This window comes from Anas acuta, chromosome 3 (genome assembly GCF_963932015.1).
Source record: "Anas acuta chromosome 3, bAnaAcu1.1, whole genome shotgun sequence".
NCBI lineage: Eukaryota > Metazoa > Chordata > Aves > Anseriformes > Anatidae > Anas > Anas acuta.
In genome coordinates, this window is record NC_088981.1 from 102,329,258 (window position 1) to 102,352,562 (window position 23,305).

General features: G+C 41.4%; 1 protein-coding gene across 1 annotated transcript in view; it reads right to left on the bottom strand.

The window, feature by feature from the left end:
• The window catches only part of MBOAT2 (membrane bound O-acyltransferase domain containing 2), a 91,009-nt gene extending 67,872 nt beyond the window's left edge, over positions 1-23,137 (bottom strand). Inside the window, exons 1-3 of the mRNA XM_068678549.1 lie at positions 22,922-23,137; positions 7,631-7,776; positions 5,006-5,083 (exon numbers count right to left, since the gene is read on the bottom strand). Of these exons, the coding sequence (XP_068534650.1) occupies positions 5,006-5,083; positions 7,631-7,776; positions 22,922-22,993 (296 nt within the window). The 5' untranslated portion in view covers positions 22,994-23,137. The remainder of the gene's footprint in view (positions 1-5,005; positions 5,084-7,630; positions 7,777-22,921) is intronic.
• Positions 23,138-23,305: the final 168 nt, after the last annotated feature.

The following is a 23,305-nucleotide window of genomic DNA, read 5'->3' on the forward strand; positions in this document are numbered from 1 at the left end:
TGCCGAAATTAGTCTTGAATTGCTTTTTAATCAAATACACATTTCCTAAGAACAGAATTTTGGGGGTTCTTTTTGTTTGTTTTGCGTACAGCATCCATCTGATAAGGCAACAAAATTTGCTCACTGAGACCAAACAGGACTTGCTTTTTCTTTTATTTAAGGTTGCAAAACCTTTAAACTGTAGATCTGATATTCCCACCACCACACCCATCTTGAATTTATCTTTGGCTGAATGATACAAGAACTGTAGAAACAGAAACAAAAATTTTGTTTGTATATACAGAACAGCTTGCAGCTGCTAATACTTCAATGAGTTCTGAATCCAGGTATTTTTACTGCTATGGCCACTGTCCTTTGGCAGCTACCTATGTAGCAGACATTTCACTCAAGTTACATAAATAAATTACAAAGTTTAACTGAGAAGTTATGCCGGATAGCTTACAGTTCTCTGGATGCCCTCCTGCCTTCAAAGAAATGTAATTATACTGGCAGGCTTCCAATCCTAGTTTTGCTGAAAATTATTACTAGAAATTGATAGCATTTCTTATTCAAATCCTTCATTATTAGGTCGTTATTTCAGTCTGTTGATTTGGTGATGACTGATTTTAGATGCTTCATCAGATCCTCTTCTGAATACAAAAAAAATAATTCTTTATCTATATCGCACATTGTCTTCATAGACCTTCAAATCACCACACTTGTTTTTCTCCACCATAGTCTCCATATTAAGGAGACAGATTTCTGCAAGACATCTTTATTATGATTAGGTTTACTTATTTGCATTTCTCTGGTGGACACTGACTGTATTTGTGATCCCTTCACCGCAACATTTACAGATAATATCTCTGGCAAAGCATTAGGAGCTCACAATGCCAGTCCTCAACCAGCACCCAGTACTTCTTCAACTTCTACAAAGTATTTGAATGACTTTAACCTACTGAAGTTAGTCGAAAACAATGTGACTGTGGTCACTTCCCTTTTTTAACTGCTAAAAAGAGAACTAAGAAACAAATAAAATAGGTTAAATCCCCTTTTAAAAATAGCTTTCCAATAAGTAATCACTAGTATTCTACAGAAGTGACATATAAAAAGTATTATACATAATTCTGATAGGAAAGTATTTCATAAGAAGATGTATAGAAGTGCTCTATGGAACAACCAGTCAAATGTCCAAAGCTTTTACAAAAAACTCTGGAAAACCAGAAGTATCTATAAAAAACAGCAGTTCTATGCACACACATACTAAACTCATTAAATATTAGCCACCAGTAATCATCTTCATTCACTTCCTTTTTACACCTTACATGACAGACAATAGCTACGTGAATTTTGTTTTCTAAAGCCAGAATTTACCTACCGAAGTTTTAGTAGTTCAACGCTAGACCTGGATCAAGAAAATTATCATCCTGCAACTGCAAGCATAACGCAGAACATGTCAGCCACCAATAGCACACCCATTGCTTTGTTTTACATGGGCAGATTTACAAGGTTTGACAGGACTAATGTTAAATGAACAGATTTACTTTCTACACAGACACAGCTGGGACTTCAGTCTTATCAGTGAAGTGACTGAGAAAACTCCTGACTTCAGTGAGGCAACTGTGAGCCCTATAATTGACTTTCCTTTCTGCACAGGCCAAGGGACATTATTTACCAACCATAAAATGAACAATTAGGTCAGAAGAGAAACAGTTGCCTAGAAGCCTTAAAAAGCTTGTCATTAAGTCACCTGTGCAAGATCTGCTTGCATAACTGAGCCAGTAGCCAAATGCTTTAAGGAAAAGCCCTCTGACATTTGGGCTTTTGTCTTCTATGAAGTCGCAGTTTCACAATCACAGAATTAAACAAAAATTTATAAGGAAAAAACATCAGCACCATATCAGTTACCAAATGCAAACTTACTGCAATTGAGACCTTGTTAAACAAATCTTGCATTTTCACAACTGAGCCATGAAAGCACCAGAAGTAAATATTAACACAGCTCACTCACAAATACAAAAAATAAGAGCTTTTGAGCTGTTCAGGAAAGTTAATGTCACTCTTCCACCTTTTGCAGGAATATGCTGTTTTAACTAAGACTGATGTATAAAGACGACAAATCCAAGTCTCAGATCTCCTTCGACTCATTAGCCTTATCCCCAAAGTTGCTAACACAAAGGCAAGGTTTCCTTTCTTCTTTGTGTTCATTTTTTATTTATTTTTAACTCCCCCACCCCTTCCCCCATGGACAGGGATAATGGTTTTCCCAATCCATATACTCATCTGCAGGGAAAAAAGGAAACTTATTTCAGTTATTTAATTTGGATAATCAAAGGAAAATATTTAGTACAATATGAAAGTGCTTTTTCAATATAAAACCATCTGAATCCATATTTACGTTATGTACAGGTATTTGATATTTTATGGTCTACGTTTAAGAAGGATATGAACAAAGGTAACCTTTGACGAGGACCGCCAGCAGTGGCTGGGCCCTTCTACCACCTATGAAATAAATCCCCAAACTTCAAATAAGTAGGCATATATGAACAGGTAATGTGAATAGCTGGATAAATACACGCATACCAGCAGGACATGGGCCATACCTCATGTGCCTCAGGACTGGAGAACCAGAGCGAGTCCTGGAAAGCTGTCAGAGTAACATTTTCATAGCAGAAAGGTACAGGCACATCGGGATACCGCAAAACATCACTCCTCCTGGAATACTTTGGCAATTGAGGGAGAAAACCTTGTACCATTTTTTGTTACCTTCTAGAAGCAGCTCTTGGAGTTTCTTAGACAGCATCCAAGCATTGCCCTAGTGCTAGCTGATGGAGGCCACAGCTGTACCAAATGGATACTGCCCACAGCCCAGCACTCAAGTTCACTTCCTGGTCCTACTTCTATGTCTTATTCATTTAGCAGCATGACCATCAATATGTTTTTTGAATCCAGGAAGCTGAAGTCGAATTTTTCTACTGCTGCCAGAAAATAGCCAGCAGAACTATTGTGTTTCCACACTCCCAGATGTTTAAAATTTCTCTTCACTCTGCTGTATCAGCAGAAATCAGCTGAAAGGCCTAACTAGAAATGGGCTTATAAAAAAATACTAGACCCCAAGCTAACTATATTTCAAGTTTAGTTTCAACACCTGTTTTTAATGACTTTAATACTCTCAATCTTGCACTCCAAGTGTTATTTCTAGACTTACTGATCACTCTTCATATTTTATTTTGCATAACTATGCAGTGTAAGTGTTATCCTTTTTACTTTTAATTAGATAGCATCATTAAAATAAGGTTGGTGAAAGATGTTCATTGGATATTTACTTGAAACAGAAATATTGCAGTTCAAATGAAGCCTATTTCTCTAGTCAGCATAAAGCACAAGAAATTATTTGCTTCAGAAGTTACTTGTTTTCCTTACCATTCTTAGGAGTAGAGCTCATTTTAACCTACTTGTAACATGTGATGCAATTGATTTGAATTAACTGCTTTGTAACTAAAATTGCTCCATTTGTTACATTTTTTCCCTCCACTGAAAGAGAAGATTCCTGGTTTTATCCAATTAACTCACACTGCGATACAGCAACAGAAGCCTGGTAAGCAAATCTAGAATTTACCCTCAAATGAGCAGCAGCTAGGAATAACAGAGGACATACCTACAGAGCTGTGCAGAGCACAATCATTTCAGCAGATCAGGCCATGGAGTTGAACCATTTGGGTTGAATCAAGTTGGTCCCATGTTCCAACACATGAACATTAAACACACGCATGCCCACCTGCCTCTTCTTACTAGCAAGTACATGACCATAAGATTGCTTTCGACAAGAGGCATACGTAATTTGTCACAACAAAGCCCCAAACAGACCTGCCTGGGACCTCCTTTGCAACACTTAACTGTATTCATAGTTTCTTTCACAATATTAAGCCATATAGCTTCTAATTGACTTTCTTCTATTTAATTGGTATAATCAATACCAATAGTTGCTTCTGAGCAACTTCTTACCAAAGCAACTAGCAGGAAATAAACTGGCCATCCAATCAACTTGTGTTTTCTCACATCTGTAGTTGTTTGGATGTCAACTTTTGAAGACAACCCTGAAAACATGAACCTAACAGTGTATATTTCAAAAATCATGATAAACTTATGTTCAGTAACAGGACAAAGAAGCAGAGTGTTCTGACAGACAGGACCACAAACGAAGGCCACCCTGGCTTTGCAATTTCTGTGCAAGGCAATTTTCCTTCTTGGTTCTTTTACCAGCATCTTTCCTGACAGCTTCCTAACATGTCAGGAACCTGTTCAAGCACGGATTTGCTGATTTGCTAAACATTTATGCAGGAATTAACTCAGTGGGAACCTAATTTGGTTCTGATCTCCAGACTAGCGGAATATTAAAACATATGCATACAGTAATAACAGACATGCATTTCTTGGGTTTAAGAATGATTTTTAAAAAGTTCTGTTCCAGGTAGATTCAGATACTGCTAATCTAACCAATGTATTCATGCAAACCTCCAATAATGTCCTATAAATGTAACTTTATGACAATATTTTTAACTTAAGACAGCATTCACACTGCATTTTTCTTACAAAACAAAGGAAAGAGAGGAGGGCAAACACATAGTACCTTAAAATCTCATGCAAATTTTATTGCCTTTAGACATCTTCCTTCTACTAGCACTGGATGTTATCAAGTCTCATTTGGACAGTTAACTCATATTTGTGAGACATTTAAAATTATTAAGTAATGGCAAAAAAAATCAGGTGCTAAGAACACAAGGGAAGTCTCAGTGGGGATACTGCCAATTGTAGCAAGCTTTAGATGTTATAAAAGGAGGCAAAAATACCCAGACAAACCATTTTCCTCCTAGAAATAAAACCACAGTTAGCAGAATTCAAACACTGTAAGACCTGAATGTTCCAGTACAACCAGAAGCACAGCACATATACAGGGTTAGAAGAATGTTACTGTTAAGTTTTCTTTAAAAGTTTTTTTTCTTTTTTGAAAAGAATGGGTACTTACTTGTGCATATTTTCCACTCCTATTATGATCATGATATAGTAGGAAATTCCACTTTGTATAACAAAATGTAAGGCATACCTAGGAAGAAAAAAATAAATGACTCAATGCATTTCTATTAATGATGATAAACCACATGTATTTATTTATTTAATGTAAAATTAAAAAGACTTGTCAAAATCTAAATCATCACTTCTTCCAAAAAAAGTTCCGTTTAGGTTTTCTGCAAGCCTCCCTTCTGTTGACAGCTTCCCCCTTTAGCACAGCATGGATGAACGAAGACTACAGACTTAGCTAGTGTTTTCCAGCTGACAAACAAGAATACATTAAACGTTAATAATCCTTAAAAATACAAAGACTAGGTCTCGTAATACTTTCATCTGGCATTGTTTCATGTATAAATAACACGAATGCTTTGTATCTTTTTACCTATTTACCACAACAGATCTCAAATAAGGCCAACACTATCACCCGTTTTGTACCTCTTCACTACATTTTTATATTTATGCTTATATTTAATTATATTTAAATATGAAAAAAAAATAATTTTCATATATTGATTTTAAAGGAGCTAGCAGAGCACTTGTGGCAAGCCATTGCCAGTGATGAAGGAACACAGTCCTCAGTAAGCTGATTCTCACTTCAGGTGCCTCTCACTCAGTGCCTCTGTAACATATTTACATGTGCTCAAGTGACACGCTAATCTGGTTTGGGAATTTTTCCCCATGAAAAGCAGCCTAAAAAGCAGCTAATATTCTGTTATACTGACACTGTGGGATTTTTTTTTCCAGCTTATCAGCCATTTCCTAACTTCACTCCTCATGCATTCACATGGAAATGTCTTCAAAGCAATTCAACCAGTTCTATCCAACTATAATCCTACAAAATCTAAACATGAACTGAGGGACGACAACCCACTTCAGTATTAACTGACCTTGAAAATTATGACTTTTTATGGAAAATAAGATCCAGTCTGCACTTGCAGTCATGATTCACTACTAGCGAGTCTCATCTATGTTATAACTACCTAAATTCTTCCTGTCCGACATCACCATCACAAGCATTACAAAAAAAAACAAAACATAAAAACCTCAAAAAACATTGCTCAATATACAATGGGAAATAAAGAATTGGTACAGGTGAAACAAATACCAACCTTTTAGAGTAGGTACTTTTAATATCTCACTTAAACTATGTTATATTCTGCCTTTTTAAAAAGCCTTTCATTCCAAGATTATAAGAAAAATATTTAGTAAAATACAAGTTCATAGCCAAAATAATTGCTCTAAGTATGATACAGAGCAAACTAGAATAACCTGGATCTCTACCACAGTGTAAGACTTTTCTGGTTTCTTTTCTAGGGAATACTGCCAATGAGAGTCTTCCATAATCTTTATTTATGTCTGTTGGGATTGAAGGTTATTTCTTTCTTTCTCGAGCCTCCCATCCACAACTTGAGTTACAAATATTTGGTAGCAGTTAATTCCAAGCTTCAGTTAATGATTTCTGTTTCCAAAGCAATGGATACAGAACGAGCTTCTAAAGCTTACATGGCTCTCATGAAAGCCACACACATTAGCACATCTCCTGTATCCTTCTTCTCATTTCCTGCTAAGGGCTGTAAGTCTTTGACATCAGATCACTGTCTCAAAGCAGAATAAAAGAACCAAAAGTTTAATACGTGCATGGGAGTTATGCAATTATACAAACAAGTAAATTGCATATATAAATCCAAATAATAAAAGTTACTGATTTTTGTTTTCCAAAATTTAAAAGTAATATCTACCAACTAATGTGGGGAAGCCTCTGCAACGTGCCAATGTAGAGGCCAAACCTGTGGTTTGGAATTCCAGATTTATTTATGCGCACATGGTGCGTGCACAGCCACACGTGCACATGCTGCATGCATCTTCCCACCTGCACTCCAGCTTGAGGGAAAGAATTAATTCCCATAGTTCAGCAACATTTTACAGAAGCTGGTATAAATATAAGCCCTCTATACACTTAAAATTAAGAGAGCAATTTGTTTACCATGCAATAGAACTAAACTGGTTCTTAATTTATCTTAAAACTACTCGGGAAGATACGAGCCATTTCCTAATTTTGAAGAGAAAATATTACTAAACCAGAAGTATTCTCTTTATAAACCCTACCATCCTTCTGTCTTGCTACGCTGCACAAAGATCAAAATATGGAAGCAGCAATCACAGAAGATTTTCTGCATTTCTGGTTACTTTTCCTACAAAAAGTCAGATTATATTCAATATTCAGAAAAGGACACAGTGAGTTAGCTCATGCAGAGCATATTTAAGAGAAGTTTTTAGCCCTCACATTGTGCAATGCCTCAAGAAAATACTTTTCAAGCAAGTTTACAGAAAAACCGGTAAAAAATTAAACAAACTGCACCTGTCCCATCCACCCAAAACCCCAGGAAGAGATTATGTTAGTTATCAGCTCACAAATGGAAGGTCTTTCAAAATTCATGCACTGCATCACAAAATTTAAGCCCCTTTCTGGACATTTGCAGCAGCTAAAAAACCACAGGTAATATAATTCTTCATATGAAAGATGCACCCAAAAAATGATAAAATTACAAATCCCTGAGAAGTGAAATGAAGTGCAACTTACCATCCAAAACAAAAAAGTGCAAGATAAAGGCCCAAAAGGGTTGCAACAACGTGTCTTATAAACGGGCTAGTTTTGCTTGAATGAAGGTATGTTCGAAACCAAATAGCCGCGAGCAAGGCAAACAGTTGGCACACTACAAAGTTGACCTGTATAAAAGAGAAAAACAAATTCTCACACGCTTGTGTATTAAAATTTTACAAAAATATCTATGAACTACTAGCAATCTGCAGAACTTTCAGCTCTCCAGTGGCTCTTGTCACACCACATCACCTTCAGAGCTTCTCCTAAGAGCCAACCCTCCATAAAATACAAACAAATCCTCCCATGAGCTATGAAGAAGAAAAGGTTCATCAAACCTTTACAGGCAACCTGTGCATGTATCAAAAAAAAAAAAAAAAGAGTTGTAACTTCTAAATATTTTCCTGCATGTTTTCTGTATACCAAGCCAGCCTTCTCTCAACCATGGAATCACTTATACTCTCCCAGTAATGCAACGATACGGACTTGTATTGCGGGTTTTTTGTTCCCTTTTTTTTGTGTGCTTTTTTAAATTAGCTGAACTTGGAAATGCATATCACATACACACATCACTGGCAGACCACTTCCATGGCCTAGGCAGAAGCAAGGCCCAAGGCAGCGTACTCCAGCAGTATACAAGCAGATGTGGTGCATGCTGCGTTGCCTTCCTCTACAGTCGAGTGGATGCTGAAATTCCTCCTCCCTTCAGGGCATTTATTCCAGAATACACAAAGTCTCCTGCATATTACTTATTTAAAGGCACTAGGGCACTGAAAGCAAAAGCAGAATTAAAAACACCAAACCGATGAGTAGAGAGAATTATTCTGAGTGTGGCCTTGAACAACATTTAACAGTAAGAACACACAACAAAGAACTAATTTCCTGAAATATAGCAGCTGCTACCAAAACTGGCCCAAGCTACAAAAAGCTGGATGAATTCCTTTATTTAGAAAGGAGTATTTCCCACACCACTGATTTTCTCCTTGCTAGAAAACTGCTTAACAACTTGGTGTCTAAGAGCAGCATCCCAAGCAAGACCTTGGGGAGCAGTGCTTTGGCCTGTAAGCTCATTTCCACATGCAGCATGCTTGGCTAGCCCTCAGCACACCAGTTTTAGGCTGTTTGATGTCATTTAAGTGAAATGTACACTTAATCTGAATTCCACAGGGCCCAACAGTGACACTATTTTTATGTTTGTGACAGCAGGGCTAACACTGGTGCCTCAGCCACACAGGGAACACCACTGGCACCCTAACACAGCCGGCCCAGCCCTTCAGTTCTCTGCCAGGCTTCAAGCAGGAACAGGTACAGGTGTGACAGTGCACAACCATGTACGTGTTTCAAGTAGGAATTAATTAACACCAGCTACCTGCAGAACTCATTAACAGTTTCATAGATGCCCTGTTTGTAAATTCAAGGAGAACTCCCCTTTTTCCATACTACTCTAAAACCATTAAGAGTTAGCAGGGAAAGAAGCTGGGAACACAAGGCTGTTAAAAACAAGAGCATGTTCCCTAAACCAAACCATTACACACACTTAGCCATCCATTCTTGTACTCCCACATTTACATTATGCTTTTAATGGTATCTGAAAAATCCTAAATAAAAGAGGAAATATCCTGTCAGGGCATAACTTGACCTGTTTTCTCTCCATTATATGTAATGATGCAAATGAAACAGATTTACGGCTTGGGATGAGCCTGTGGATTTAGTTGAAAAGGTTCATACAAAACAGTCAGGTTTAATGAGCCCCTGAGAAAAAGGAACAAACTGATGTTTTAAGGAGATAGCAAGAAAGAAAAAAATAGAGCCAAAGTAATTGACTATGAACGCAGCACTGACATTTGTTTTGAATATTTATACAGAAATGATGCTACGTGTGCTGCAGCGCAACCATGTTTCTGACCTCAAGAACTGGCACTCCTGATGGACTTGGACAGGGAAGAAGACAGAAAAAAATTGGGACAAATACAGAACACAAGCAAGGAGAAGAGGCAGATATACACCACCCAGAAATCAGTGTGTTGGCTGCATCTGGATCAATTTGGTGCCTCACGATGCCCCTCTTTCTGAGATTACCCCTAAAAGCAGGGCAGCAAGACCTGGGGAAGAAGAATCATCACCTGGCTCCTGTGATGACCACAGCAAGGGGGAGAAGCTGAAAGCTACACACCCCCAGGTCAGCCTTTACACGTACCTGCTTCTGGCAATACTCTGCTGCTCTGTTCTGTTCTCCACCAGCAGGGTTTCTGCTTCGTTCAGCAAATGGACAACTGCCAAGTCTTTGCCCTCACCCTACAGCCCATTAAATACTTACATCTGCATCCTACGCTGAATACAAAGCCTTACATCTCCCCAGACATGTTTATGCAGATCTGACCACAGCATGGAAGACTACACAACAAAATCCCAAAGCATGCAATAGATGCCCACTACTTTTGGCTGTGGGATTTCAGACACAGGCTCTAGTTTTTTAGTCAATACTTTTAACACAACTTCAGCTGAAGCTGTGCTTCGAAAATATAACTTCAGCTGCTCTTATGAATATTCAACACTCCTATAAATAAGGCCCAAAATACCACAAAATGCAAGGAAAACTGAAGATCATCCTTATGACATTTTCCTATCATGATTTCTTCTTATCACCAAAACTCTGTGGTGGACACAGAGGTGGAAAACAGCCAGGCACTTACACTCTCAGCAGGGAAAGGAGCTCACGTGGAAGAGTTCGTGACCTCTGCGGGGCTGCATGACAGCTGTATTGATCATCTTCATCTGATGCTTGCCGTGACTTTTAAGCATATGATATCACAGGCTAAATATTCACTTAGTATGCATTTTGAGTATCTGATTTCTTACATTTTCCAAACGAATCAAAACCCAGCACCTCTACCACAAAGTCCATGCTTCTATCTAATTGCAATTACCAGTTGTTGCTTCCATCCAAAAGGCAGATTTCTACCACTTTCCCTATCCAAAGTAGCTACTCATTGCCATGTGGAAATGAGGACAATCCCTTGCTGATAACATAGGAGGTCAAAGGAGAAACAGAGGCTCCCAAATCCCATCCTATTCACTTCACATTTCAGCACCTAGAGTGTTTTAGTGAAGATCAGGATGGCATCTGAAGCAACTCGCCCAATCACCCTCACTTAAAGATGCTTCAGCATGCGTTGTACACCAGTCCAATTAACACAACTCATATAAACATATCTTTTTTTTTTTTTAAAGCTGAATCAGAAGACCTATTCCAAAGGGAAATGGACATTTAGTCTATGGACTAGAGCTAGGCAGGTTTAGGTTTCCCAAAATCATTACAGCACCAGTGCTGGGTCCTCAGTGCCAACAAGCTCGTTCAACAGGTACTGCCCTGCAGTTCTTACCAAAGTGAAAGCCAAAATTCAGCATTCAGCCTTTTCTTAATTACAACTCCCATCTTAACCCAGCATCAAGCTTCAGCAAGAACTCCATGCTGAGCTACATGAAGATCTGCAGATATACAACTTGGCTTGAAGCAGAGCCCAAAAATTATCCAGCTGGCTCGAGGACAAAGGGAACAGCCACTCAGACAGCAAATGAGGAGGGAGGTACGAGGACAGAGCTGGACATCATCATCCTGAAAGTCTCCACAGAAAACACGTGGAGCCAAGCAGCTAGTTTGTTTGCAGATACTACATCCAGTAACCTCCACATCTGGAAACAATATACTTGTGTACCTTCTGCTAACTTATGTCAAACTCCTATAACATCTTGAGCACGGGCAGAATAAAACTTAAACACCTCGTGATTTGGTCAGGCTTGAGCAGAACACCCACCAAGAACAAAGATGATGTTCGTAAAAGCAGGACGATTGATTCCTCAAACCAAGCTCTAACTTGTCTCCCCCTAGTCATAAAAGCTGTCCCTATAAGCAGCTCTCGTTTTACTGAGGAAATAGAAGTCCCAACCCAATGAAGTTCAGACTTTTGGGGGTGAAACTTGTTTCTCCATGCATTGTCTCAGTTTTTTTCACCCCTGCAGAGTTGTAATTTAGCAAATTTATCAGAAAAAATAGAATTTTTGGCCTCCTCACATTACAGGTTGTACCAACAGCTCAGCTTATAGTGACAGTGACACCAAAAAGTCCCAGATAACTTTCGATTACATCTTGCTGCATAGGCATGGAGAAGAATAAAAAAAAAATCTTACAACAGTGACGCAAATTATCATTTGGCAGTGATTCATGTAGGTACCTGTTAAATACCACTTTGACACACTAAGCTGTTACAAAGCCTGCTGTATGTATTCGAGCAATTGAGAATTAAATCTGTGCAAGCCCAGCTGTATGGCCAGTGCAACTGATAAGCAGGTTTTGTGCCAAACGTAAGCCATCAGGACAAATTCACAGTTTCAAGGTTTGGGCTATTCTTCCTTAGCTACTCCAGCAAATCCATTATACTATTAACTATGTTAAACTATCTACATCATAAATTTCATAAATTGCATATACTCTGCAAAAAAAAAGTCAATAGAAAGTTTATAATAAAACTTAAAAAAACATTAATTTTAGCCTTTTAAAAGTTTAAATGTAATTATGACATGCATTTGTAATAAAAATTGTTTCTTGGGAAAAAAGTGTTTGAGAGAACAATTCTTTATGTAAAGAGGAGGAGAGAGGTCAGTGACGGCTCAGAGGGATTTTCATCGTTGAGAGGGAGTTTTGGCAAAACATTTGATTTCAACAGTAGAAATCGCCAACCTTCTGACAGCAGCATCTTTAATAAACCATTAGAAGTGTTTTAAAAGTCCATGTTAAAATGAAATATAGGAGATTATTTTTCTTATGAAGCTCGTTTTTAACATACTGCTGTGCGATTTTTATGTAGTAATTAAGACTCGAGGCCCAGCTTCCTCTTCACATCAGCGATATTTCAACACCAAAAGCCAAGCGTCGCAGCCAAGCCCTCCAGCTCCTCCTTCACAGCACAGAAGGCATTCGCCTCATTCCGAAGAGCAGCCAAAGCAGCAGCAAGGGATGCTACCGATATAGCTGATTCCTAAACTGGATGGCACAAATTAATCGCAGCAGCTCGTACAGCCTACATTCCTCAGAGAAGCAGTAATATTGTATCAAGTTCTGCTCACCAGCTCCTGCAAGGCACCGCCAGGTGGTCGGACATACAACACACACGGTAAGGTACCTTAGAAAAGGTACAGGGAGCACCAAATTAAGATTGAGGAGATTTAGATTTTACTTTCTCCTCTGCCAATGATCCGCCCAAACTCCCCAAGAAGTCACCTCCTTCTTTGTGCTTCTTCATTTTCTTATTTTTTAAGAAGTCTGCTCTGATCAGAAGATAAAAAACACTGTTCAAACCTGTAAGCTGCAGTGAGTGCCTATGGCCTCAGGAACACACTTTTGATGTATTGAAGTCTTTTTTTTCCTCTCAATTCTTCATTTGAGAAAAAAAAGAGAAATTCAGTTCTTATTTCCCCCCATGTTGCCATACAGTGGTATGTATCTTCCATGGAACTGAGTTTTTTGAGCTGCAAGATGCCAGCATCACTCCTTATCTATAGCCATTTTTTGGTTCCCCATTCTGTCACAGAAACGAAGTGATCTTCCTTGTTTCCCACATCACCCTATAGGGCTAGTGAGCAAAACACATTGAGCATTATTCCTTTTTCTTCTGTCTTTTCAACAACTCTGGTTATTGGAGAGAAAAGCCAATCAAAACATTTTAGAGTATCAATTATAAAAGCACTTTGAAGAGAGCTCTTGCAAGAGCTAGCAAATTAAGACAGAGTAACATACATTTTCTTTAAAAAGAAGCACTGATCTTCAAGCTGAGGCTTGGATTTTTTTTTTATAAATGTTATTAGCAGCAGCATTGTAAACACAAACCCTTCCAAGCATCGCATGGGGTGACACACACTTGTCATAAATTGCCAAACCTTGCTGTAACTGGTGAAGCATCAGTTATGCCTGGTTTCTCAGATGTCAGCATTAGCTCGTTCTTGCTGCCAGTTAAGTCAAAGCCATTTCCCTTCCCACCAAAGCACTGAGCGGAAGACTTGAAAACATCTACAGATGTTCCCCAAAATCTACTTTTCACGCAGGAGAGCTGATGCTTCTCCACAGCAACCACAGAGCGGTACAGATGGATCATCTGCTGTCCAATTTCTAACCTCCATCCAGTGTGACAGAAAAGGAACAAACAGCTTGTACAATTAGCCAGTAACTGCCTACTGCCAAACCACGAAGAAACAAAGAGCGAGAACAATTATTGGGAAGCAGCAATTTTCCAACCATTCCCCTCAAAAAAAATCAAAAAAAAAGCAATCCCATGACAAGAATCTAAATCAAAGTACTTAGTGATTTTCTTCAACTTCTTGAGAAAAGTTGGAAAGAATTCCAGAGAAACAGATTAAGTTGAAGGATATTTGATAGCTCAGTTCAGAGCACATTTCTCTAACTGGCAGGAGGAGGCAGGCATTCCTCTTACAACTCAAAGCTCATAAATCTTGTGGCAATGCTTTCAAGAAGTACGTTTTTGGTTCAAATACCACCAAGCATCTTCCATGATGAAGATTTAACTAAGTAGCACTCTGCCTTGAAGTCTCAACTTCAGCTCACACATGAAATACAAGGAAACAGATAAGCAGCAGTGGTTATTTTGGGTAATATCAGTACGGGAAACGCTGAGACACCTGGTTCTTTGTAGCAAAGGTTGTGTTACTCTATGTTCATACAGCACCCAAGGAGGAGGGGACAGACACTTTCAAGCTGGCCTTCGAGCACAGCTCCTCTCCAAGCAGCCCGTGCTTTAGGTCTGTGCTCCAGCCATTGTCCTTCAGCACTGCTGGCAAGTGCTTTTCAACACCACACTAATATACTTCATACGAATTTACTGGCAGCTGGAAGGACTTGCTCAGATTCTGGATGCTGTCTTCCCAAGCTGATCTTAGTCCAAAACAAAAGACAGACATGGCATACGTTAATAATACTATTTCTATTTCCAGTATCAACTTCCAGTTTCTAGCATGCAATTCTTCAGCATGCTGGAGAACATCCTGAAGAACATGATGGAGACCCCAGCAATCTGGTTCATGCAGTCAACGAGCACCAAATCCAGCCAGCTTTCCAAAATAGTGCTTACTAAATCATCGTTCAAGGTATTAAAAAAACATAACACTAAGGGCTTACAGTAAAATCATGGATGCGTTTTACAGTAAAAACAACCAATACTCGCTCATTCATCAAGGATGGGAAGAGGGTTGTTGAAGGATATCCTTTTTGATCAGCTCACAAGGACTTAGCATTATAGATACTGAGCTTTGAACAGCTACATAGTCACACCAATAGCCAAAATCCAGGAAGCAAGTTTGCTTCAAAAGGTGAAAATTGGAGTAAAAATGATGTTTTGTTGTTGTTGTTTGTTTTTTTTTCCCCTTCCTCCCCCTCAAAACTGTAGCAGCCTAACACTTCTCGTGAGCAGAAACTGGTCTGGGCAGGTAAAGATCGCAGATTACCAAGGAAAAAGGGCTTGCACCATCGAAACATAACACTCTGGGACTGTTTGGAAGCACTCTTTGTCAACACAAAGACCAACCCTACAACTGAGTTTTGGGAAGTGTGCCTCTTTATCACATGCACATCACAACTAACACCAAAATCTCTACTGAGACAGCAATATGCAAGATTGAATGAGAAGCTTTTAATAGAGTATTAAATACTCAGAGCCTGATTTAAAAAAAAAAAAAAGTGACCAGTTTATCAGAACTCACTTTTCTAGCTATTTAAAAAGACAGCAAAAAATTACCATCCATGGGAGTATCCTTTTCAGATATAAGCAGAAGCAGACACATTCCCAGACAGTACTGTTGTGTTCTGCTATGTGAGAAACTGAAACTGAAATGCAGCTCAAAATAAGCAACACAAACTTACAAAGGAAGACCCTTGTTTATAAAGCCTGCAGAAATCCAGCAACAGCACTAGGCCCTTTACTTAGGGAGACAAACAAAAGTTCCACATCCCCAAAACATAATTGAGCCTCAGCGTTCTCTATTTAAAAAGGGTTCAGTGCTCTCTCCCTTAAATAACCACCATCTACCTCAAGAAGTCTACTTCTCCACTTCCATTTCCCTTCTGCTCTTCCCAATTTGGGATCACTTAGAACCACAGAATGGTTTGTGTTGGAAGGGGCCTTAAAGATCACCTGTTTCCAACCCCGTGCCATGGGCAGGGACACCTCCCACTGGCCCAGGTTGCCCAAAGGCCCATCCAGCCTGGCCTTGAGCACCTCCAGGGATGATGGGGCATCCACAGCTTCTCTGGGCAGCCTGTGCCAGGGCCTCACCACCCTCTGAGTGAAGAATTTCTTCCTTAAATATAATCTAAATCTTCATTTGTGGCAAGTCAGCCACCCCCAAGGCCTCCAAGTGCCAAACAGCCCCATACACTCCTGCAATACACCCTACAAGCTGCAGAAGCAATGGGCACTACCCAGAGCTGTAATTGCTTTTTAACTTAAGCATTTTAAAAGGAAATGGAATTAAGTAACACCTGATAACTCTTAAGCAAGAGTTATGCCTCCACATTGAAATATGTTCTCCAACTTCTTATATTTAACCCCACAGCAAAAGGATTAGGAATTCTCTACAGGGGAAGCATCACCAGTGCAGAATGTAGCCCCGCAGTTATTCAACCCAACAGGCTGCCCACAAGCACCAAAACACCAGCACCTCCGTCTTCAGCTTAAGCCACTTTCAAAGTAAATAGAAACTCTCAAATCCCGGCTAGGGCAGTAAAATTGCACTATTACAGCCAACCCAAAATAGCTCCTTCCCCTTTGGATGCATTATTGCAGAACAGGAGGCAGAGGTACGGATCCCTTGCAAGGAGGGCTGAGCTGCTGGAAACCATTTACAATACACAAAGTGAAAGAGCCAGATAGCTCTGCTCACTTCAACGAAAGCTAAAATACAAAAAAAAATAATAATAATAAATTATATCTACCAGCTTAAACTACATTCCAAGGTAAAGAAAGTGAAATATCTGTAACTTAAGAACTGCATCAATGTGCTTTTTAAAATGCTGTACCAATGCACAGATGAAATGAACAGGCTTTCACCTGGCTACCTGCAATTTCCCCACCTTCTGAGAGAAAACAAAGCTCCACAGCCTAACCTCCCTTGGCAAAAGCTTGGGAAATGAGCAAAAACCTGGGCAGCTGTTTCTCACGGAAAGCCCAGATCACTCAAAACAAGAAAGGTAGCAAAAACGTGCCGTAACTAAGGCTGCAAAGCAGAGCTTCATCAGGTCAGAACAGGAGCAGGCAGGCAGGAGTTAAAAATCAACAAACGCTGAGGATAATGAGCGACCAAGATGACTTGTTTCATCTTTAGCCCTGTTCAGAGCGTCCTTTAAATCAGCACTGTGCCCACCCCAGCCCGCAGAGCGGAACCAGCCCTACAGCTGCAGTGGGATTTACAACAGCACCTCTTCAAAAACAAACACCAAGCCACACAGTAGCAACTGCACTTGCAGTAAAATAAGATCCTCTTGTCATCTTCAGAGTGCCTTAATGCTTTTTCTCTGTTAGCCTGGTCTCTGGCCACCCCAGCATTTCTTTTCAGCATCCCAGGACTGCAGCGTTCCCGTGGCAATTTCAGAGCAGCACTGTGAAGGCAGAAATGACTTCTACTCAACTCAGGAAGCTTTTTTTTTTTTTTTTTAAATACCAGCTAAATGAATTGCCTAAGGAAGGGAAAAACAGTTTGACAAAACAAAGCAGGTGACTCCAGGCTGTTCAGGTAAAGCCTGTTTATTTTAGATGCTTACTGCAGAAACCCCGGGCTGGAATTACGCTCGAGTTTTTCCACTACTTCATACAAACCGTGAGAAATCCCCACTCTCAACATGAGCAAGGCAGTACCAACATGAAAACTCACTGCTGCCTCTGTAAAAATTAAAGAATTGAAGTAAACATATGGTTTATGTCTTTGCAACAGCGTTCATCAGCGTCAAAACCAGAGGTACTCCTTCCTTGCACCAAGACTTTCCTCCACCCAACTGCTGATCCATCTTCTCCAGCAGCGTATCCAGTGTCTATCGTCTTTTCTTTTCCAGTTCTGTTGCAGCTCCCGCTCCTTTTTTCAAGGCAGTCGCTTCTCCCATTGATTTTCTTCTCTTTTATTCCAAATCCATCCTTCTCCACACCTCTCGCACGACAGAGCAATTCCAACCAGCAACACCCAGAGAGTTAAGTCAACACCTGAGCACTAAATTCCATTAAAAGGTGTCACTGCAGAGAGACTGGCCCCACAAAATGATGCATTCCCTCCCTTCCACTAGTTCAAGGGAAGTTAAGAAACAGGTAAAAATATCCCTGCACTTCAGTGGCAAGTCTAAAATATCTGAACCACCCATTCCTTGGGCATGGCACGCACAGAAATGACATGGGCACTTCCTTTGGCTTCTTTTCACACCCTGCAGCCTGTGTGGATTGTCACAGGAGATCTCGCTTTGCTTCACACCCTTCATTCTTCCAACTGCTGCCAGCAGCAGATAAGGAAAGACCAGCACAAAGCAGGGGCAGAGGTTTGTCGTCCTACCGCTCCCTTATCTGCGGTGTTTGGATTTTACACACCCATCAATACCACTCTTACTCACTTCTATTACTCATAAGTTTCCTGGGTTACATTGGGAGGGGAGAAAAATCAATATGTTGCTTCATATTTCACAGCTACACACAGAATCAATGGTAAGGAAGAATAAAACCTGGAGTACTCTTCACTTGGTCTTTTTATTTATTACTAGTGTTGTAATTCTTAATACAAATGAGGTCTAACACAAATTCTGGATGGCTAGACAAACTCTTTAATTTCTCCCCTATATTTGAACAAAAAGGCTTTCATTAGACTAAAGCATTTCAGCCCTCAGGAGGCTACGTTAGGTTGCCTGGGTAGAAAACAAGGGAGACTAAGGCATCACAAATGCCTAAAACTTTGGAAAATAACAAGAGATGTGTGTCCAGATGCTTCCTGCAGGCAAACTGGGCGCATGCTGCTGCTAAGCAAAATGATGCCCCATACCAGCTCCAAGCCTGGTCTTCTACAGAAGCTCCAGCTGTGGCTCATCTCTGAAGCATCCAAATAAAATCAAAAAAAAAACAACCAAACAGATACATCTCACCAAACATATGCATATATGAAGGGAAAAAAAATAAGATTTTGCCTACTCTTGAGGACAAGAAGGAGAAAGGCGAAGGCTCGGTGTGCATCAATACTCACTGCTTGCATGCCAAGCGGTCAGGGCACGTTGAAAGGAACTCAGGCAAACCCTCTGCACGGGGAAATGCACGCTGCAAGTGATGCGAAGATGCAGCAGGCTTGCCTACAATCTCCAAATTAAGGAAGTTTATATGGTTCATGTAGCTTTTTATGCCTATTCTTTAAAAAGGTCAGTCTAGATTCTGCGAATCTTGGTAGCGCTCATGTAGAAAATTCTATCTATTCTACACAAATAAGCAAATTATTCAAATAAAAGCTAAAATCAGTGTGGGAGGGGAAAACAAGTAGAGAAACAGCAAGGAAATTTGGTGACTTGTGTCGAAAAACGCTGCTTATCTTTATTTCTTAAGTGAGGTGTATAACCACACACAATATTTTATTCGATCCACATATCTCCATGTAGCTACACCACGGCTACACTTTTCTTTTTCTTATCTAGCAGATGATCACTACAGTTAGCTGATCCAGCTCCCCAGCCCAGAACTCCAAATCTCAAGATCAATCTCTCAGACAACCACACCGACAGCTGAGGCTCACGTATTGTGGTTACCGACCTCCCATCTCCCTGCCAGCTCCTCCTTTATAAGGGTTGGCTGTTTCTATGGCAAATGAACCGCAGGAATATTTCAACTAATTTTTGCCAATTTTCAGACAAAAAAAAAATTTTGCTCCCTCTGGTGGAAACAGTGAGAGCAGAGATTAAGTTCTGAACTTGACTTACCCCGAGGAGACCCAAAGCCAAGAAGAGAGCTCTGCTCTCCTAGGACCATTCTCATCTCAGCACAAATTTAAATGCCTCCAATTTAATGGCAGAAGAGCTGATACATCAGCAATAGAAGCGATTTGCCAAGATATACTCAGCAAGACAGTGCCAGAAGTAGAAATGAACCACAACCCAGCACGCTATCCTGTCAAGGCTTCACCTCGGAGAAGGAAGAAAGCAGCAGACACACAGACATGACAGGAAAGCTAGACAGCCAAGAAAACTAGAAGCACAGGTGAGAAACAAGACAGTAATAAAACACATGAAATTGCAACCCTGATGCATTATGCAACATAGAATCCCCAAGCAGCCATCCTTTCATGGTAATTCTCGCCGCACTTCTCTTTATCTGTAAGGGGGAGGAAGGACGTTACTTTTATTCCCTCTCTCCTCCAACAAGACAGAAGGAGAACAGCGGTGCAATTATGTGCGTTCACTCTTCATTAACTTTAAGGACCCAAGAAGACAGTTGTCATCAACAGGACGCTTCCTTTGCTGAGCAGCAAACTTTGGTGCTCCAAGAAGTGAAAAGACAGATCTTACATTAGGCTTTTCACCCCCATGGAGTGCAAGAAAACTTTTTGCTATGAGAAAATACACAAAAAGTAGTCAAGTTTGCCTTCCCAAACCTACAGACACTCTTCTAGGTTGTCGTTCATACCAACCACCTTCCCTAGCTACACAGGACTGCAAGTAATAAGAACAAAATCCTCTTTAATGAAGGAAGCAGCCCATGAAGAATGCATCAGCTTTTCCAAGCAGACAGTTCAGTTACCTCAGTGCAAGAGAAGAGCTAAAGGAAGGGTTAACACCGGGGCAAGTTATCAGTAACACCCTGTTGGGGGATACACACAGAAGAGGAAAACAAGTTCTTCTCCATTCCAGTAGCTAACTGGTACTCTGGTACCAAGAGGAAAAGTCGAGGAAGAGCAATCTTAAAGACACAAAGCTTTTATCTGCCAACACAGCTGGGCACAGAGGAGATTCTTCTTCTTACAACTATGCCAAAGGGCTCGGGTGGAGCTGTCACTCTGCATCTTCCACACTGGTCCCAAATCAGCATGTAACCAGGTTTAGGTCCGTGCCCCCAGCTCCACCAAAGGTGAAGTCCAAAAGGAACTGATTCCTCTCGCTCAACCACATGAATTCTGATCTGATTGATTAGATTGAAACTAGAGAGAGAAGCTTCACCTTTCACTGAAGTTTCCACTTACATTCCCTGTCAAAGAGGCGAGCTTTTCGGGCCGTTTGTTTGAATACCCAGGCAGCAGAGAAGCACTGACACACGCTATCTGGATTTGGCTCCCAGACTTCCACACCTCCGCCCTCGGTAAAACTTTAGGGCAGGATAATTACAGAACCTAACGGCTTAATTGTAGATCATGGCATTTCACATATAATTAGCATCTACTTGTGGTCAAAACCAAAACATACAAGTGGAGAAACAAATCTCACCCATCTCTACCCATCGGTTCCAAGTGCTACTATGGCACAGTGCTCTAGAGCCCCCATTTCAAGTACCTGCTCAGATTAGGTAGTAGAACAACCCACTTACTAATCAGAACCCCCTTTCTCTTCTTTTATTTCTTTTCTCCTCACACACACAGCTACATTTTCATCCTGGTATGTGTATAGTATCACTGAATGCCACACATAACCCTTGAGCACACACACAGACTATCAGCACTTTCTCTTCTCTGCCCTCATTCTCCCCCACGTTTGATTTGATTACACTGAACACATTTCACATTCTTCCTGTATTACAAGCTTACGATCAAGACAGACTCTTAAGCTGAGAGGTTACAGAAATCTGACTTTGAGTGTTGGGTTTTTCGCTTGTTTGTGATCACTTAAAGGTGCATTCTCCTTAGTGCTGCATAATCCTATAACCCTTCAATTCATGCTTCAGTCACAAGGTTCTTCACACACCTGGGCCTGCATTTTCTATGGTCCACTGATGTGGAAAAAACAAAACATGTATATTTTTAGCCGCTTATCAGAAAGTCTTTTAAACCCTGTGGTTAGCCACCCTCCATTGTGATTATCCCCCAAAGCTTCAGAGCTTCAAGCACAGCGCTTTACAAAACCATCTTGCCTTTCCAGGGGCATCTGTTGCAACACATTCAATACAGGGAAGTTTTCCAGGCTTTGATAAAAAGTAACTTCATTACCATCAAAATGCCATATCAGCAGGACTTAAAATAAATTGGGTAGAAGCAGCACCACGTCACGAAGCCATTAAATTTATGGCTGCTGTTATGAATAGATAATTACACGACACCAGCATCATGCCACGAAGAGAGGGTCACCTCTTATTCTTTCTTTTACGGTACCCTGAGGAAGTGCCCATTTAATGGCAATCTGTGTGTGGCACCTGCCTGGAAGGACTCCACAGGTCGGAGGCACGGAGCCATGTGGCACCACCAGCCCAGGATGCGGGCAGCACCGCAACTTCTGCACCACATCCACCCCACCAGCCCGGCTCAAATCCACCGGCTTTTGGCAGGTTTCTAGAAGAGATATTTCCGTAGGTGTATTTAACCTCAGGTTGCCTCACCTCCGTTTGAACAAAAGGAAGGAAAACGAGAAAAAGCATGTAGTTTGGGCACTTCCAAAAGTCACTAAACGTGCTCCTCGCTCTGTGTTTGGCATCCCATTGCTTTTTTCCACTCGTTTTACAGAGAGGAACCACCACCTGCCTCTACGTGAGGGCGCCTCCTGACCTGCTCCATTCATTCACACGTTACCCCCGATTATTTTTTTCCCCAAGAATTCCCCATGTGAAGTTCCTCGGTGCTGTAAGCAAGGAGCCACTTCCAAACCCCTCACACCTTTATAAGCCCCTATATATATACATCCCCTATAAGCCCCTATATAAGCCCCTATAGGGCACCGTTCCCCCCACAACCACCCCACACCACCCCAACCCCCCCCAAAAGCCAAAAAAAAATCCAAAACCTCCACACAAAAATAAAATAAAATAGAATTCATTCCCCAGCCCCACCAAGCACCCCCAGGACCCCTCCTACCACACAATACCCAGCCACCACAGGCTGTGGCTCCCGGGGGGGCTCACCCCACACCCCAAAAACCGACTCTAGGATCCTGGTCGCCCCCTTTCACCTCACAGGAGGCTGATGGGGGGGCTGTGAGGCGATGAGGGGGCTCCGGGCTCGGTGCGTGCCCCCCCCCCCCAAATGCATCAGCGGATGGCTGGGCGCTCCCCTCAGCCTCACCTGGTCGACGGGCAGGCGCACGGCGTTGCTGAGGGGCTGCAGCAGCGTGGAGCCCGTGGTGCTGGTGGCCATGGTGCGGCGGCGGCACCCCGCTCCCCCGCGGGCTGAGGCCGGAGGCGGCGCTGCCCTCACCCGCCGCTAACGGCAACAACGGCGGCCGCGGCCCCGCACGGAGCCCTGACAACAAGGGGCCGAGCGCGGCCCCCGCCGCAGACTGACGGCGCCGCCGGCCAATCGCAGCGCGCGGCCGGCGCGGAGTGACGGGAGGGTTGGACCAATCGCGAGGCGTATCCGAAGGGTGTGGGAGGGGCCAAGCGGCTGGGCGGGAGGGGGCTGTGGGGAGGGGGGAGATGGAGGCGGGAGGGGCGGTGGTGGGGGTGAGGG